The 15,897-nt window shown below is 45.0% G+C and overlaps 1 protein-coding gene across 7 annotated transcripts in view; it reads right to left on the bottom strand.

Annotated features, from left to right (window-relative positions):
• The window catches only part of LOC119932085 (cytosolic 5'-nucleotidase 1A-like), a 45,616-nt gene extending 31,271 nt beyond the window's left edge, over window positions 1-14,345 (bottom strand). The window contains exons 1-6 of one of the 7 annotated variants that reach the window (XM_038750957.1): window positions 14,119-14,192; window positions 10,722-10,805; window positions 10,235-10,330; window positions 3,949-4,077; window positions 2,296-2,682; window positions 567-734 (exon numbers count right to left, since the gene is read on the bottom strand). In XM_038750957.1, the coding sequence (XP_038606885.1) occupies window positions 567-734; window positions 2,296-2,682; window positions 3,949-4,077; window positions 10,235-10,330; window positions 10,722-10,805; window positions 14,119-14,145 (891 nt within the window). In that variant the 5' untranslated portion in view covers window positions 14,146-14,192. The other 6 variants (XM_038750915.1, XM_038750936.1, XM_038750901.1 and 3 more) reach the window with 6 other exon arrangements.
• Window positions 14,346-15,897: the final 1,552 nt, after the last annotated feature.

Here is a 15,897-nt window from a genome sequence, read left to right as displayed (position 1 = left end):
TCCTGATTCAATCAGTAATCAGTGGTATTTATTAAGTATTTATTATGTACAGAGCACTTTCTAAATGCTTTGCAGGGTACAATATGAGATAATTAGCAGACACATTCCCTGCCCATAATGAGCTATGAACACCAAACACTGCTTAGAAAACTCCTCCGCTAGATTGCAAGCTCCTTGAGGGCAGGGATTTTGTCTATCAACTCTATGATATTGTACTCTCCCAAATTAATGCAAGTTTCTGAGGATTAGGGGTGAATTAGAGGCTCTAAAAACCTCCTAGAGTTCACCACATGATGACCTATCCACTTTTGGAGAGTACTGATGGAAAACACCTTGGTTGTGGGAGGGGACTAGAAGTCATCTCGAGAACCCGACACTTTACAGTGTTTAATGAAAGAGTGAAGAAAAATGAGGATTTTCAATAGTGAGTAAGCAAGTGAGAGGAACTTGCTTAGTTCCCAACCCCAATCTCTTTGGGTTGTTCCTCCAGGAGAAGAGTACTGGTCGGGGTGGGGAGGCCATGGAGAAAAAGCTTTGGATCCCATGGGTTTCCTGATCCTGCTCACCTTTACAAAAAGGAAGGCGGGTCCTGGCTTCAGTGTGACATTCTCATTAGCCAGTTGGAACTCGAGATATTTCTCCATCCCTTGCTCCTCGAAGATTTTGTTCTCTTCCACCATATCAAAGAGGGCCCGGGAAGAGACAGCGATGGTGATGGCGTGTTTGGGTTTTGGCTGGTGGGAACAGATTGATTCATTCATTCATTCAAACAATTGTATTTATTGAGTGCTTACTATGTGCACAGCACTGTACTAAGCGCTTGGAAAGTTCAATTCAGCAGCAGAGACAATCCCTACCAAACAACGGGCTCATGGTCTAACAGATGGACCAGTTAGTGGGCGGAGGTAGTTTGGTGTGCTTGAACAGAGGTCAGGGAGAATGAGAAGGGAGGTGAGGACACGTACAACCTGACTGGGGTTGAGGGTAGGGGACGGAGTGTAAACCAAAGGATGGTGGAGAAGGATCCAGTTGTGGATGCAGCTATAGATTGACTTGGGGTGGGAGGGTGGTGGGGAACTGGACTATAAGCTCATCTCTAGACTGTAAGCTCATTGTGGGCAGGAAATGTGTCTGTTTATTGTTACATTGTCCTTTCCCAAATATTTAGTACAGTGCTCTGCACACAGTAGACTCTGAATAAATGTGATTGAAACGCATGGCGGTAGCAGATTTAGAGTGAGGCAGGCTGGGTGTAATGGGTGAGAAGAGAAGACAGGCTGAAGGCGGGGAAGGATTCAGATGCTAATGAGGGCAGACATGAGTTTGTGGGGGGAGTGGAATGGATAAGGGTGGAGGATTCAGACAGGAGGTGGGCAGGTTGAAGGTTAGGGGAGTGGGTTATGTAGAGGGGATAGGAAGACGGATAAGGGCGGAAAAGGATCCAGATGTGGGCAGGTGTGGAGGAAATCCTCTAGACTGTAAGCTTATCGTGGACCGGGAATGGGTCTACCAATTCTGTTATATAGTACTCAACCAGGCGCTTCGTCCACTGCTCTGCACATAATAAGTGATCAATTAATTCGATCGATCAATCGATAGATTAGGAAGGGGAAACCGACAAGAGTAGAAAATTCAGATCATGGGGAAGGCAATGGGAGGGGAGAATGGGAAACAGAGAGAGAATGAGAAGACAGGCTGGTGATGGAGAAGGATCCAGAGGTGGGTAGGTGATGGCGGAAATCCTCTAGACCCTCATCTTGTTGTAGACAGCGAACATGTCTTCCAACTTAGTTATAGAGTACTCTCCCAAGTGCTTAGTACAGTACTCTGCAAACAGTAAGAGCTCAACACTTTGACACTTGTCTACATGTTTTGTTTTGTTGTCTGTCTCCCCCTTCTAGACTATGAGCCCGTTGTTGGGTAGGGGCCATCTCTATATGTGGCCGACTTTTACTTCCCAAGCTCTTACTACAGTACACAGTAAGCGCTCAATAAATACGATTGAATGAAAATGAATGAATTAATACATTTGATTAATCGACTGATTAGGAATGGGAGACTGATGAGAATAGAGGATTCCGATTCCGGGGAGGAATGGGTCATGGAGAAGGGAGAGGGGACAAGAAGACAGGCAGAGGGTGGAGAAGGACCCAGAGGTGGATGCAGATACAGGCAGGGGCAGGAGGTGAAGAGAGAGGAACAGGCAAGGGAGTAGGATGGAGGCAGGATGGGTGAGGAGTGAGACGAGTGGAGAGGGGTTGTAGGGTTGGGCTGGGGGTGGACTTCTGGACTTACGGGCTTGGGCCTGACCAGACCGGGCATGTTTTCATAGATGCACTGGACCGCCATCCATTCGTCCATGTCTTCTGCATCCTCTGTGGTGGAGCCAGTGGGGGCGAGGGCCTGGGAGTCGGCGGGGTTGGCTGGGTCCACGGAGTCGGTGGGGTCCAGGCTGGGGAAGTCTGGGTGGCTGGAGTTCTCGAGTGCGATGCAGGGTGACTGTGGGGGTGACTGTGGGGGTGACTGCGAGGGAGTCTGAGGGGGCGACTGAGGGGGTGGTGAGGGTGGAGGTGACTGCGGTGAGGGCGGCGGGGGCGGCGGGGGCTGGAGTGGCCTCTTGGGCTCTGGCTGGGGTCTTCGGGGCCCACAGTGACGCCGGCTGGTGCCAGGGCTGCGGGTCAGCTGCGGGTGGAGAGACAGCATTAATGCCAGGCGGGGGGCACTCACTCATCGGCTCGTTCATTCGTTCATTCAATCATATTTATCAAGCACTTACTGCATGCAGAGCACTGGACTAAGCACCTGGGAGAGGACAATACATCCAGGGAATATGTCTATTTATTGTTGTACTTTCACAAGTGCTTAGTAAAGTGCTCTGCACACAGTAAGCACTCAATAAATAGTACTGGCCAACTGACCATCTCCACCTCCTCCCGGCTGGGTATGGCGCCAGGTGAGACAGGGTAGAATCTCCTTTCCCACTGGCCATCCATTGACTCTAGCCTGAAGACCAGCCACCCCCCCACCCCTCGGGCACTCCCAGCCCTTCACCACTATCTATAGCATGGCGAGAGGCTCCTAACTCCATTCCCGGGGGCAGGGGGCCCAGGGTTTAGTCTCCAAAGCACACAACCAACACTTATTCCTCCAGCAACCCCAGCAGAGTAAAGAACTTGACACACTCTCATCCTACATTTACATCTCTGGCCGTATATCGACTTTCCATCAGTAGAGCGTGTCGATCCCACCCATCTTGCCACTGACCCCTTGTCCACGTCCTGTCTCTGTCCTGGAATGCCCTCCCTCCAAAAAATCAGACAGACAATTACTCTCCCCGCCTTCAGGGCCTTACTGAAAGCACACCTCCTCCAAGAGGCCTTCCCAGACTAAAGCCCCCCCAGCCCCTGCCTTCTCCCATTCCTTTTGTGTCACCTTGATTTGCTCTCTTTGTTCTTCCCCCCTCCCAGGCTCACAGCACTTACGGGCATGTCTGTAAATCATTTACTTGTTTGTAATTCATTTGTAATCAATTTACTTTGTTGGTGTCTGATGTCTTTCTCCCTTGCCTCTAGACTGTAAGCTCATAGTGGGCCGGGAATGTATCTGTTTATTGTTGTATTGTACTCTCCCAAACGCCCAGTACACTGCTCTGCACACAATAAGCACTCAATAAATATGATTGAATGAATGAATGATTATGCTCGTGGGCGGAAACTGAGTGACGTAGACTAGTCCAGCTCTTGCACTGAAGAGCCTCTCCTTTGGTAGTTAGAATGAAAAAGGCTGGCCCAGGCTGCACAGACCAAAATGGAAACTGGCAACTAAAGTGGGAGGGAGAGCAAGAGGCTTGGCTAGTGAGGAGGTTGGTGGACTTGCAAAAACTCCCTTCAGGCTAGCAGTACCCTGTTCTTGCAGCTTCCTTTCTCCCTTTTCCTATTCCAGCTTTACCTTTGGGCTGCTGGTTGTGCACCTGAGCTCCGGCTCCTGAGATTTCCTTGTCATCATTGGACGGCTGCAGTGGTGGGTGACACATTCCTGCTGCTTTGTGGCTACGGTTGTCGGCTCTTGTCTTCTTCCCTACAGGGTGCAGAAGGGAGTCAACTTTACCATTTCCATCATCCCTCTTATGTTCCTTCTGCCTCTGGGCCAGAAGTTGCTGGTCTCAGAAAATTCAAAACCAAATGTGCCTTAGTGCAGGTCAGAGGGACCTGGTTTCTAATTACGGTTCTGCCGCATGTCTGCTGTTAGACCTTGGGTAAGTCACCTCACTGCTCTGTACCTCAGTTCCTCATCTGTAAAATGGGGATTAGGAGTGTGAGCCTCATATGGGATTGTGTCCAACATGATTAGTTTATATCTACCCCATTGTTTAGAACAGTGCTTGGCACATAGAAGAGCTTAACAAGTACCATAATTAGTTGTTATTATTGTTATTATTAAGGAAGAAGGCCCTGCCCAAGCCATACCCCACCCTCTGTAAACTCATTGTGGGCAGAGAAAGTGCCTGCTTATTGTTATACTGTACTCTCCCAAGTGCTTAGTACAGTGTTCTGCAAACAGTGGTTGCTCAGTTAATACAATTGACTGACTGACTGACTGACACTGTTTCTCTCTGCATGTCAACAGAGTCCTGTAACTGAGAGGAATGAGTGAAAATCAAAGATAAGGATTCCATCCAAGTTTTGAGGTGGCATCGCAGGGCTTCCCTAAGTAATGGAGTTTCAGCTAAGATTGCCAGTTGCCAAATCCTTGAAGCAGGTGGTAGTGGCAAGATGCACACATGCTACCTTGATCCAGGTTGCTATATCTGGGGTAGAGGATCAGTCAATTGTATATTTTCAATTCTTACCATGGCCAGTCCCTCTCAGAGACACACCTGGGGAGTTTCCAGTACTCTACCAGTCTTGGCTACAGGAGGGAGAGTCAACAGAGGCATACTCATTCCATTCCTGAGTGTGGCTCAGTGGAAAGAGCACAGGCTTTGGAGTCAGAGGTAATGGGTTCAAATCCTGGCTCTACCAATTGTCAGCTGTGTGACTTTAGGCAAGTCACTTAACTTCTCTTTGCCTCAGTTACCTCATCTGTAAAATGGGGATTAAGACTGTGAGCCCCATGTGGGACAACCTGATCACCATGTAACCTCCCCAGTGCTTAGAACAGTGATTTGCACATAGAAAGCACTTAATAATAAATGACATTCCTAGCTTAGCCAGTGTCTAGTGAGTGGAAGCCCAACTGCTACAAGTCAAAACTCACCTGTGCTGGGCAGCAGCAGTATAAGAAAGAGTCAAGGGAGGAGACTCAAGTTTGACTGTGTGGAAGAAGGCAATGGTAAACCACTTCCACATTTTGACCAAGAAAACTCTATGGATACAGTATCAAAATGATCGCAGATGGAGGTGGGACATTCTGGGAGAGAAATGTCCATGGAGTCGCTATGAGTTGGAGTTGGCTCGACAGCATAAGACAAGACAGTGTCCAGAGCCCTGAACTAAATTGTTGGGCGAGTATAATATCCCTGAGTTGGTAAACATGTTCCCTGCCCACAAGGAGAACTAGGAGCCATGACTTTCTACATCATGACCGAGGCGCTAACCACCACATCCCAGTGAAGAGGGTGGGAAGCCCAGTTCCTGTGAGAATGAGTGTGGGTAGCAAGGGAAGAGGAAGGGAGAATGGAAACTTGGTCCCACTGATTCATTCAATTGTGTTTATCGAATGCTTACTGTGTGCAGAGCACTGTAGTAAGCACTTATGGCCTCCCAGAATCCCTTTGCCTTCCCCAGATGCTGTTGGATCGGCTGTCCTAATGACAATTGGCCTAACTCCTCCCCTGCAGTTATCCAAGCTTTATCATCATCATCATCATCATCAATCGTATTTATTGAGCGCTTACTGTGTGCAGAGCACTGTACTAAGCTCTTGGGAAGTACAAGTTGGCAACATATAGAGACGGTCCCTACCCAACAGTGGGTTCACAGTCTAAAAGGGGGAGACAGAGAACAAAACCAAACATACTAACAAAATAAAATAAATAGAATAGATATGTACAAGTAAAATAAATAGAGTAATAAATATGTACAAACATATATACATATATACAGGTACTGTGGGGAAGGGAAGGAGGTAAGATGGGGGGATGGAGGGGGGGCGAGGGGGGAGAGGAAGGAAGGGGCTCAGTCTGGGAAGGCCTCCTGGAGGAGGTGAGCTCTCAGTAGGGCCTTGAATGGAGGAAGAGAGCTAGCTTGGCGGATGGGCAGAGGGAGGGCATTCCAGGCCCGGGGGATGACGTGGGCCGGGGGTCGATGGTCAACAAATAACATGGGGCCCACCAACATTTGCAGAAAATTGGGGAATGGACAAATTTACCATTCTTCTGGTCACTTGCCTAGACAACTGTTTTGAGCAAGACTTGTGGCCTAAAGTAGTGAATTAATCTGTTTTTCAAACACCTTTAATTTTCGGAGTACTTTTGTTTTTCCCATTTCACATCTTAGTATGCCCTTACAACCACTCTGTGAGTTAGGGGGAGTCTGGCACAGTTAACCCCATTTTACAGAGGAGACGACAGGCACATAAAAGTTACGTGACTTGCCCATGATCACATAACAGGCCAGTGACAGAGCAAGGACTAGAATCCATGTCCTGTGATTCTCATATGCATACCTTTGCCACTGGACATACTGTCAGGTGAAATTAAAGAGTGGAGAAAAGCCATAATGAGACTGATTTTTCCACTTGCCACTGAACTCTCATGAAGATAAAGCAAATTTATATATTATCCTAATGTACCCCTCCAGTGCCTACACTGAGGTGGGCAGAGATAATCCATCGATCGTGTCTATTGAGCGCTTTACTAAGCACTAGAGAGAGGACAATATAAAACAGTTGGTAGACATTTGTTACAGAGGTTAGGCATTGCGGTTGTGGGGGTCCTAGGGCTAATGTTGGGGTACTCAAACCACATATATGGAGAATATTGGGTGGAGCAGGAGAATGGGGTGAAGCAGGAAGTTCCTGTCAGTAACACAAAAGTCAGGTACCAGGAGGCAGTCAGTCAATCTTATTTATTCAGCGCTTACGGTGTGCAGAGCGCTGTATTGAGCTTTTGGTAGAATACGATAGTGCAGTAGAGCCACACAACAGTAAAAGGAACACAAAAGGAGGACAGACTCAGGGCACATCTGAGAAGGGACAGTAGGGCCTACAACCAAGAGCAGATCATCCCATCCCTACCAGAAAAGCAACTGACCTTGACAATAGTGAAGGGGGAGGGAAATGTTTCCCAGATAACCAGCCCAAGAAAGTTACACTAGCATACCTAGCTAGGACATTTTTCCAAGAATTATGCAGACTCTCAACCAAGAGGCTCCCAGAAATACATAGACACAACTCAGGAGCACCCTGGACCACCCAGATTGATGTCAGAGTTGAGGGCGGGCCACCTTCAGGGTGGAATAGGAAGGGGTAAGGAGTGTTGGAAGGGTAAAAAAGGCATTCAGGGGACAACGGTCAAGGCTCTGTGGATCAGAGTCCACTGGTCCCTAAACCACTGTAAAAGCAAGCCAGTAAACTGCATTGTTGTGGACCTCTCGACTTGTTCTCTCATTCTTGGATTGGTAATTATACTGGGACCAAGGATGAGTTCTTTCCTTTTTGGGAGTGTTTTCTTATAAGAACCTCTGTAAATTGCTGATGGGAGGCAGTTAGGGACAATAAATCAATCACATTTATTGAGCTCTTACTGTGCGCAAAGGACTGTACCAAGTTCTTGGGGGAGTACAGCGGAGTTCATAAACACATTTCCTGCCCACGACATGCTTACAGACAAGAGGGGGTGGGCTGGGCATTAATATAAATGAATAAATTATGGATGCCTAAATAAGTGCTATGGGGCTGAGGTTGGGGTAATTAAAGGTGCAAATCCAAGATGTGATTATAATAAGGTGGGGAGAGTGATGGTATGTCGGATATGCTCCCCACCCTTTTCCCCTCCCCACAGCACTTGTTTATATTTATACAGATTTATTATTCTATTTTACTAGTACATATTTACTTCTCTATTTATTTTGTTAATGATGTGCATATAGCTGAAAATCTATTTATTCTGACGGTTTTGCCTCCTGTCTACATGTTTTGTTCTGTTGTCTGTCTCTCCCTTCTAGACTGTGAGCCCATTGTTGGGTAGGGACCATCTCTATACATTGCCGACTTGTATTTCCCAAGCGCTTAGTACAGTGCTCTGCACACAGTAAGCGCTCAATAAATACAATTGAATGAATGAATGAATGAATGAATATGAAAGGGAGGAAATCCCAGGCCATAGGCAGGATGTGTGTGAGGGGTTCGTGGAGAGATAGATGAGATTTAATTAAAATGAGTAGGTTGACATTACAAGAGTGAAGTGAGCACTCTGGTTTGTAGTAGTAAATCAGCAAGATAAGGCAGGAGGGGGCAAAGTGATTTGAGTTACTTTAAAGCTATCAGTAGGGAGTTTCTGTTTGATGCGGAATTGGATGGGCAACCACTGGAGGTTCTTGACGAGTGGGGAAACATGGATTGAATGATTTTGTAGAGAAATGATTTGGGCAGCGGAGTGGAGTGTGTACTGGAGTCGGGGAGAGACAGGAAGCAGGGAGATCAGCAAGGAGGCTAATGTGGTAATCAAAGTAGGACAGGACAAGCGATGGATAAACATGGTAGCAGTTTGGGTGGATAGGAAAGGGTGGATTTTAGCGATTCTGAAAGTACAGAAGCAATGTCACCTTGAGAAAAAAACACATGCCTGGGAGTCAGAGGATCAGGGATTTAATCTCAGCTCTGCCATTTGTCTGCTGTCTGACCTTGGGCAAGTCACTTCAATTCTCTGTGCCTCTAGTACCTCACCTGTAAAATGGGGATTGAGACTGTGAGCCCCATGTGGGACAGGGACTGTGTCCAACCCAATCTGCTTGTATCCAACCCAGCGCTTAATACAGTACCTGGCACATAGTTAGTGTTTAACAAATACCAACATTATCTTCATTATTAATCCCAGTTCTGCCATTTCTCTGCAGTGTGACCTTGGGTAAATCATGTAACTTCTCTATGCCTCAGTTATATCTTCTGTAAAATGGGGATTAAGATTGTGAGCTCATGTGGGATTAACTGTTATCTATCCCAGAGTCTAGTACAATGGCTGGCACATAGTAAGTGCTAAACAAATACCATAAAAAAGTAGAACACAAGATTTGGTGATTTACTGAACATGTGGGTTGAATGAGAAATGAATTGAGGATGATGCCAAGGTTACAGTTTATGAGGCAGTGAGGAGGATGGTGCCAACTGCACTGATGAGAAAGTCAGGGGAAAGACAGACTTTGGGTGGGAAGATGAGGACTTCTGTTTTGGACATATTAAGTTTTAGGCCTGGGAGTCAGAAGGACCTGGGTTCTGATCCTGGCTCCGTCACATGTCTGCTGTATGACCTCAGGCAAGTCACTTAATTTCTCTGTACCTCAGTTACCTCATCCATAAAATGGGGATAAGAGTGTGAGCCCCATGTGGGACAGAGACTGTGTCCAACCTGATTAAGCTGTATCTACCCCAGTGCTTAGAACAGTACTTGGCACATAGTGAGAACTTAACAAATACCATCATAATTATTATCATTAGGTGCTGACAGGACATTAAAATAGAGTAGAGGAAATCTGAGACTGCAGAGGAGAAAGATACCTCCTCAGGTACCTTTTCAATGCTTAATATACCATTTTTTTTTAAGTTTTCTGTCGTATCCTACATTCACCACATAGGTTGAAGGAACAGCTATTGTCATCATCATTATCGTCGTTGTTGTTGTTAAGTGCTTACTATGTGTCAAGCACTGTTCTGAGCACTGGGGTAGATGCCAGTTAATCAGTTGGACACAGCTCCTGTCCCATATGGGCTTCTCCGTCTAAGTAGGAGGAGAAGAGACATTGAGTTCCCATGTTGCAGATGAGGAAACTGAAGCACAGAGAAGTTACAGCATTTATTATTTATCATCTCCAAAACTGGGATATAAGGCTAGGAGATGCTAGGAAAAGACAAGGAGCAGCATATCCAACCTCTTTTAAAACTCTGAGAGGATGCAAAAGTAAGCTGGGTGTTTGTTTTGTGAACAAAATGTTCACTCAGACTTTTGCCCCCCCCCAAATTTCTGTGGTCATGCCTCTTGCCTATAAACAATCCTGCCAGTCTCACGGGGCCAATTTACCAGTACATTCTGATTAATTCCAGCTCTCTCACTCTCTCTTGAGATTCTCCTCTCTGGTCCGGCATTCTCTCTTGGATAGCTCATCACCACCTCAAACTGAATATGACAAGAATGAGGTTGTTGTCTTCTTTCATCCCCTCTTATTTCTCCCTTGCTTTCTCCTGATTATGACCACTTTACCCATGACAAAATTTTACCCGTGTGCATATTTAGTGGAAAGAACATGGGCCTAGCAGTCAGAATGACCTGGGTTTTAATCCCGGCTCTGCCACTTATCTGCTGGGTGATCTTGGGCAAGTTTTCTAAGTTCTCTGTGCCTCTAGTTCTCCATTTGCAAAATGGGGAATTGACATCTGTTCTGCCTGCTACTTAGATGGTGAGCCCCATATGGGACCTGATTATCCTGTGCTTAGTGCAGTGCTCGGCATATAGTAAGTGCTTAACAAATTCCATTGTTATTATTACTACTACTACTTTGTATACTGACCTTTGTCAAACTCTTCAATTCCTCCTCACTGTTACAATAATGTTTTCTTTCTGTTGAAGCTTCCATGTGTTGATTAGTTTCTGCCTGATATATAATTCACATTGTTTTCTTTTAATAAAAAACACAAAGTGCTTTGGACAACATTATTCTTTGTACTCTACGTTCCAGAGAACCCCCCTACCCTCATACTCAGCAGTACTGGGATCTAAGCTGAAGCTGCCGAGAGTGGTCCTCAGGCAGTTTCTTTGACAGCTGGAAAATAGAGACCAGGCTTTATTCCTGAAATGTACCAAACAGTCCATACTTCATTCTGCTGCCCGGATGATTTTTCTACAAAAAAATGTTCTGGACACGTCACCCTGATCCTCAAGAAACTCCAGTAGTTGCCCATCCACCTCCCCATCAAACAAAAACTTCTCCCCATTGGCTTTAACTGCTTTGGCTTTAACTGCTTCCCGTCTTACCTCCTTCCCTTCCCCACAGCACCTGTATATATGTATTTATGCTTGTACATATTTATTACTCAATTCATTTATTTATTTTACTTGTACATATCTATTCTATTTATTTTATTTTGTTAATATGTTTGGTTTTGTTCTCTGTCTCCCCCTTCTAGACTGTGAGCCCACTGTTGGGTAGGGACCGTCTCTATATGTTGCCAACTTGTACTTCCCAAGTGCTTAGTACAGTGCACTGCACACAATAAGAGCTCAATAAATACAATTGATTGATTGATTGATTTAAAGCAGTCCACCACCTTGTACCCTCCTACCTCACCTTGTTTCTGTCCTATAACCCAGCCCGCACACTTTGATCCTCTGGTGTTAACCTACTCACCATGCCTCACTCTCATCTGTCTCGCCACCAACCCCAGGCCCACATCAATCAATCAATCAATCAATCGTATTTATTGAGCGCTTACTGTGTGCAGAGCACTGTACTATGTGCTTGGGAAGTACAAATTGGCAACATATAGAGACGGTCCCTACCCAACAGTGGGCTCACAGTCTAGAAGGGCCTCTGGCCTGGAATGCCCTCTCACCTCTAATCCGACAGACAACTACTCTCCCCCACTTCAAAGCCTTATTAAAGGCACATCTCCAAGAGGACTTCCCACAGTAAGCCCCACTTTTCCTCCTCTCCCTCTCCCTTCTGCGTTTCCCTGACTTGCTCCCTTCGTTCTTTCCCCCTCCCATCCCCAAAGCACATATGTACATATCTGCGAGTTTATTTATTTGTATTGATGCTTTTCTCCCCACCTCTAGACTGTTAACTCGTTGTGGGAAGGGAATGTCACTGTTTATTGTTGTATTGTACTTTTCCAAGAGCAGAGTACAGTGCTGTGCACACAGTAAGCGTGCAATTAATACAATTGAGTGAATGAACTGTAATCTAGGGGCAGGCCATCAAGTTCCAGTTGTTCTCAACTCTGTGGATTTGACAGTATTGATAGATGAACACTGCTTGAAGACCATAGAGAAGCAGCATGGCTTAGTGGAAAGAGCCTGGGCTTGGGAGTCCAAGGTCGTGGGTTCTAATACTGCTTCTGCCACTTGTCAGCTGTGTGACTTTGGGCAAGTCACTAATCAATCAATCAATCAATCAATCGTATTTATTGAGCGCTTACTGTGTGAAGAGCACTGTACTAAGCGCTTGGGAAGTACAAGTTGGCAACATATAGAGACAGTCCCTACCCAACAGTGGGCTCACAGTCTAAAAGGGGGAGACAGAGAACAAAACCAAACATACTAACAAAATAAAATAAATAGAATAGATATGTACAAGTAAAATAAATAAATAAATAAATAAATAGAGTAATAAATATGTACAAACATATATACATATATACAAGTGCTGTGGGGAAGGGAAGGAGGTAAGATGTGGGGATGGAGAGGGGAATGAGGGGGAGAGGAAGGAAGGGGCTCAGTCTGGGAAGGCCTCCTGGAGGAAGTGAGCTCTCAGTAGGGCCTTGAAGGCAGGAAGAGAGCTAGCGTGGCTGATGGGCAGAGGGAGGGCATTCCAGGCCCGGGGGATGATGTGGGCCAGGGGTCAATGGTGGGACAGGAGAGAACGAGGTACGGTGAGGAGATTAGAGGCGGAGGAGCGGAGGGTGCGGGCTGGGCTGGAGAAGGAGAGAAGGGAGGTGAGGTATGAGGGGGCGAGGTGATGGAGAGCCTTGAAGCCCAGGGTGAGGAGTTTCTGCCAGATGCGCAGATTGATTGGTAGCCATTGGAGATTTTTGAGGAGGGGAGTAACATGCCCAGAGCGTTTCTGGACAAAGACAATCCGGGCAGCAGCATGAAGTATGGATTGAAGTGGGGAGAGACATGAGGATGGGAGATCAGAGAGAAGGCTGATGCAGTAGTCCAGACGGGATAGGATGAGAGCTTGAACGAGTAAGCTCTACTTCACTACTTCTCTGGGTCTCAGTTCCCTCATCTGTAAAATGGGGATGAAGACTGGGAGCCCCACGTGGGACACCCTGATTACCTTGTATCTACCCCAGCGCTTAGAACAGTGCTTGGCACATAGTAAGCGCTTAACAAATGCCATCATTATCATCATCATCATGGTTCCAATTGCAAATTACAGTAGAGCAATAACCTTGTTCACATCTTTTCAGCCACTAAAGCCCAAGGTAAGACCACCCTTTCATTTACCCCAAATATTACTCTTCTACACTCTCTTTCCCCTCTTATTCATGAGAAATGGAAACTTCTCTGTCCATTAATGGTATTTCATGAGTACCTACCTCCCATGTCTTCAGTAAATGACACATACAAATCTGTTTGGCACTGGGATGACAATTTATGTATGATGAGTTGAGGCCCAGATCCAGATTTTTAGCTGCTAGAGATCTAATAATGGTGTTCAACTCATATGAGAACCAGCGTGGCCTAGTGGAAAGAGCCTGGGCCTGAGAGTCAAAGGACCTGAGTTCTAATCCTGACTGTCACATGTCTGCTGTATGACCCTGGGGAAGTCCCTTAACTTCTCTAGTCTCAGTTCACTCATCTGCAATATGAGGATTGGTAAAATGGTAAAAGAGCCACAAACATTGGGCAGAGTTTGACTTATAAACGGTTGTTGGAAAAATATAAAATAGCATTACTGTTAGGAGTAGCATAAAGATAAATCACGAGAAAGTGTTTATTTTCTAACTTTCTTGTCAATACAAAGAGGCAAGGCAAATAGAAAAAAAACCTAGTAATACCTTTTTCAGGAATTAATATAAAGATAATTTATTCTGTTCCTTATAGTAGTTTCAGCTCATGGATTATATAGTTACAGTGCAATCCAATGAGAATTTCCATACTTCTTTTTGTAATGAGAACCAAATGAAGATGTTCATGTCTCTTTTACCATTCAGACACCTCACATGCTCGTACTCACACACATTGCCAATAAAATTAAAGAAATTCATTGTTGATTTAGGTATTTCATAGCTATTATAGGAATGGTTTTCTTGTTTAGTGTCCTTACACCGAAAGTAATCATTCTAAAGGCTTACGTTCCTTTTCCTTCTTCTTCTGCTTTAGACAAATGTCTTGACTCATCTCCTTATTATGGGAGATGTTTGTGTTTAAATGGAGGTTTTCTTCTTCTTCCCAGGCACATTTTATAGCTTTTCTTTTGCTCAGCCTTGCAATGAAGTTGGAATGGTAAATTTATGACATCACTGATGGTACCATGGTAACGACAGACATATTCACAAGTCTCTTTTGGAGCAACACTTTTTCTTCAAACTTGAGTTAGGAGATATCATAATGCCTGCCTTCATTTTCAGGGACTTCATGAAGTCCAGACCTGTGAAAGTTAAGTGTTCAAAATGTTTACGATGCCAGTAGGTCTTCGTTTACTTCTTTTTCTTCAGCCAAATTTTTCATCTGTCACTTTCCATATTAAATCCCTTATGTAGATCTAAATTATGTAGATCTAAATTATGTAGATCTAAATTATCTTTTAGACTGTGAGCCCACTGTTGGGTAGGGACTGTCTCTATATGTTGCCAATTTGTACTTCCCAAGTGCTTAGTACAGTGCTCTGCACATAGTAAGTGCTCAATAAATATGATTGATTGATTGATTGATTGATTATGTGTCTGCTCTTATCCTGAACTGCCTCTCCATCTTATTGAGGTGCTTCATCTTTTATCACCCGCCCTGTATCTATCTATATCAAATTTCTTTCCAATCTAGAGAATACTGGGGAAAATCACTTCAAGATTTCATTTCCATGGTTCATTTTTTGAAAAAATGGAAAAATATGTATTTTTGTTTGTTCAAAAGAAGGAGCAGTGTGAATTTACTAGTGTTTACCCAGAATTTTGAAGTCCTCTGGCTTCCATCCCCTTCAGTCCACAGAACCCACCCTCTCAAAGGGTACTAGTGATCTCTTTCTTGCCAAATTCAAAGGCCTCTACTCCATTCAAATCCTCATCAACATTTCAGCTGCCTTTTGACCTGTCAACCAACCCCTTCTCCTGGAAATATTATCCATCTTCATCTTCACTGACACAGTCCTCTCCTGGTTCTCCTTCTGGCTTAGTGGAAGAGCACGGGCTTTGGAGTCAGAGGTCATGTGTTCTATCCCTGCTCCGCCACATATCAGCTATGTGACTTCGGGCAAATCACTTCACTTCTCTGTGCCTCAGTTACTGCATCTGTAAAATGGGGATTAATCAATCAATCAATCAATCGTATTTATTGGGCGCTTACTGTGTGCAGAGCACTGTACTAAGCGCTTGGGAAGTACAAGTTGGCAACATATAGAGACAGTCCCTACCCAACAGTGGGCTCACAGTCTAAAAGGGGGAGACAGAGAACAAAACCAAACATACTAACAAAATAAAATAAATAGAATAGATATATACAAGTAAAATAAATAGAGTAATAAATATGTACAAACATATTTGCATATATACAGGTGCTGTGGGGAAGGGAAGGAGGTAAGATGGGGGGATGGAGTCCCTACCCAACAGTGGGCTCACAGTCTAAAAGGGGGAGACAGAGAACAAAACCAAACATACTACCAAAATAAAATAAATAGAATAGATATGTACAAGTAAAATAAATAAATAGAGTAATAAATATGTAGAGACATATATACAGGTGCTGTGGGGAAGGGAAGGAGGTAAGATGGGGGGGGATGCAGTCCCTACCCAACAGTGGGCTCA

The sequence above is a fragment of the Tachyglossus aculeatus genome, chromosome 1 (genome assembly GCF_015852505.1).
Source record: "Tachyglossus aculeatus isolate mTacAcu1 chromosome 1, mTacAcu1.pri, whole genome shotgun sequence".
NCBI lineage: Eukaryota > Metazoa > Chordata > Mammalia > Monotremata > Tachyglossidae > Tachyglossus > Tachyglossus aculeatus.
This window is presented reverse-complemented; position numbering and strand designations above follow the sequence as displayed.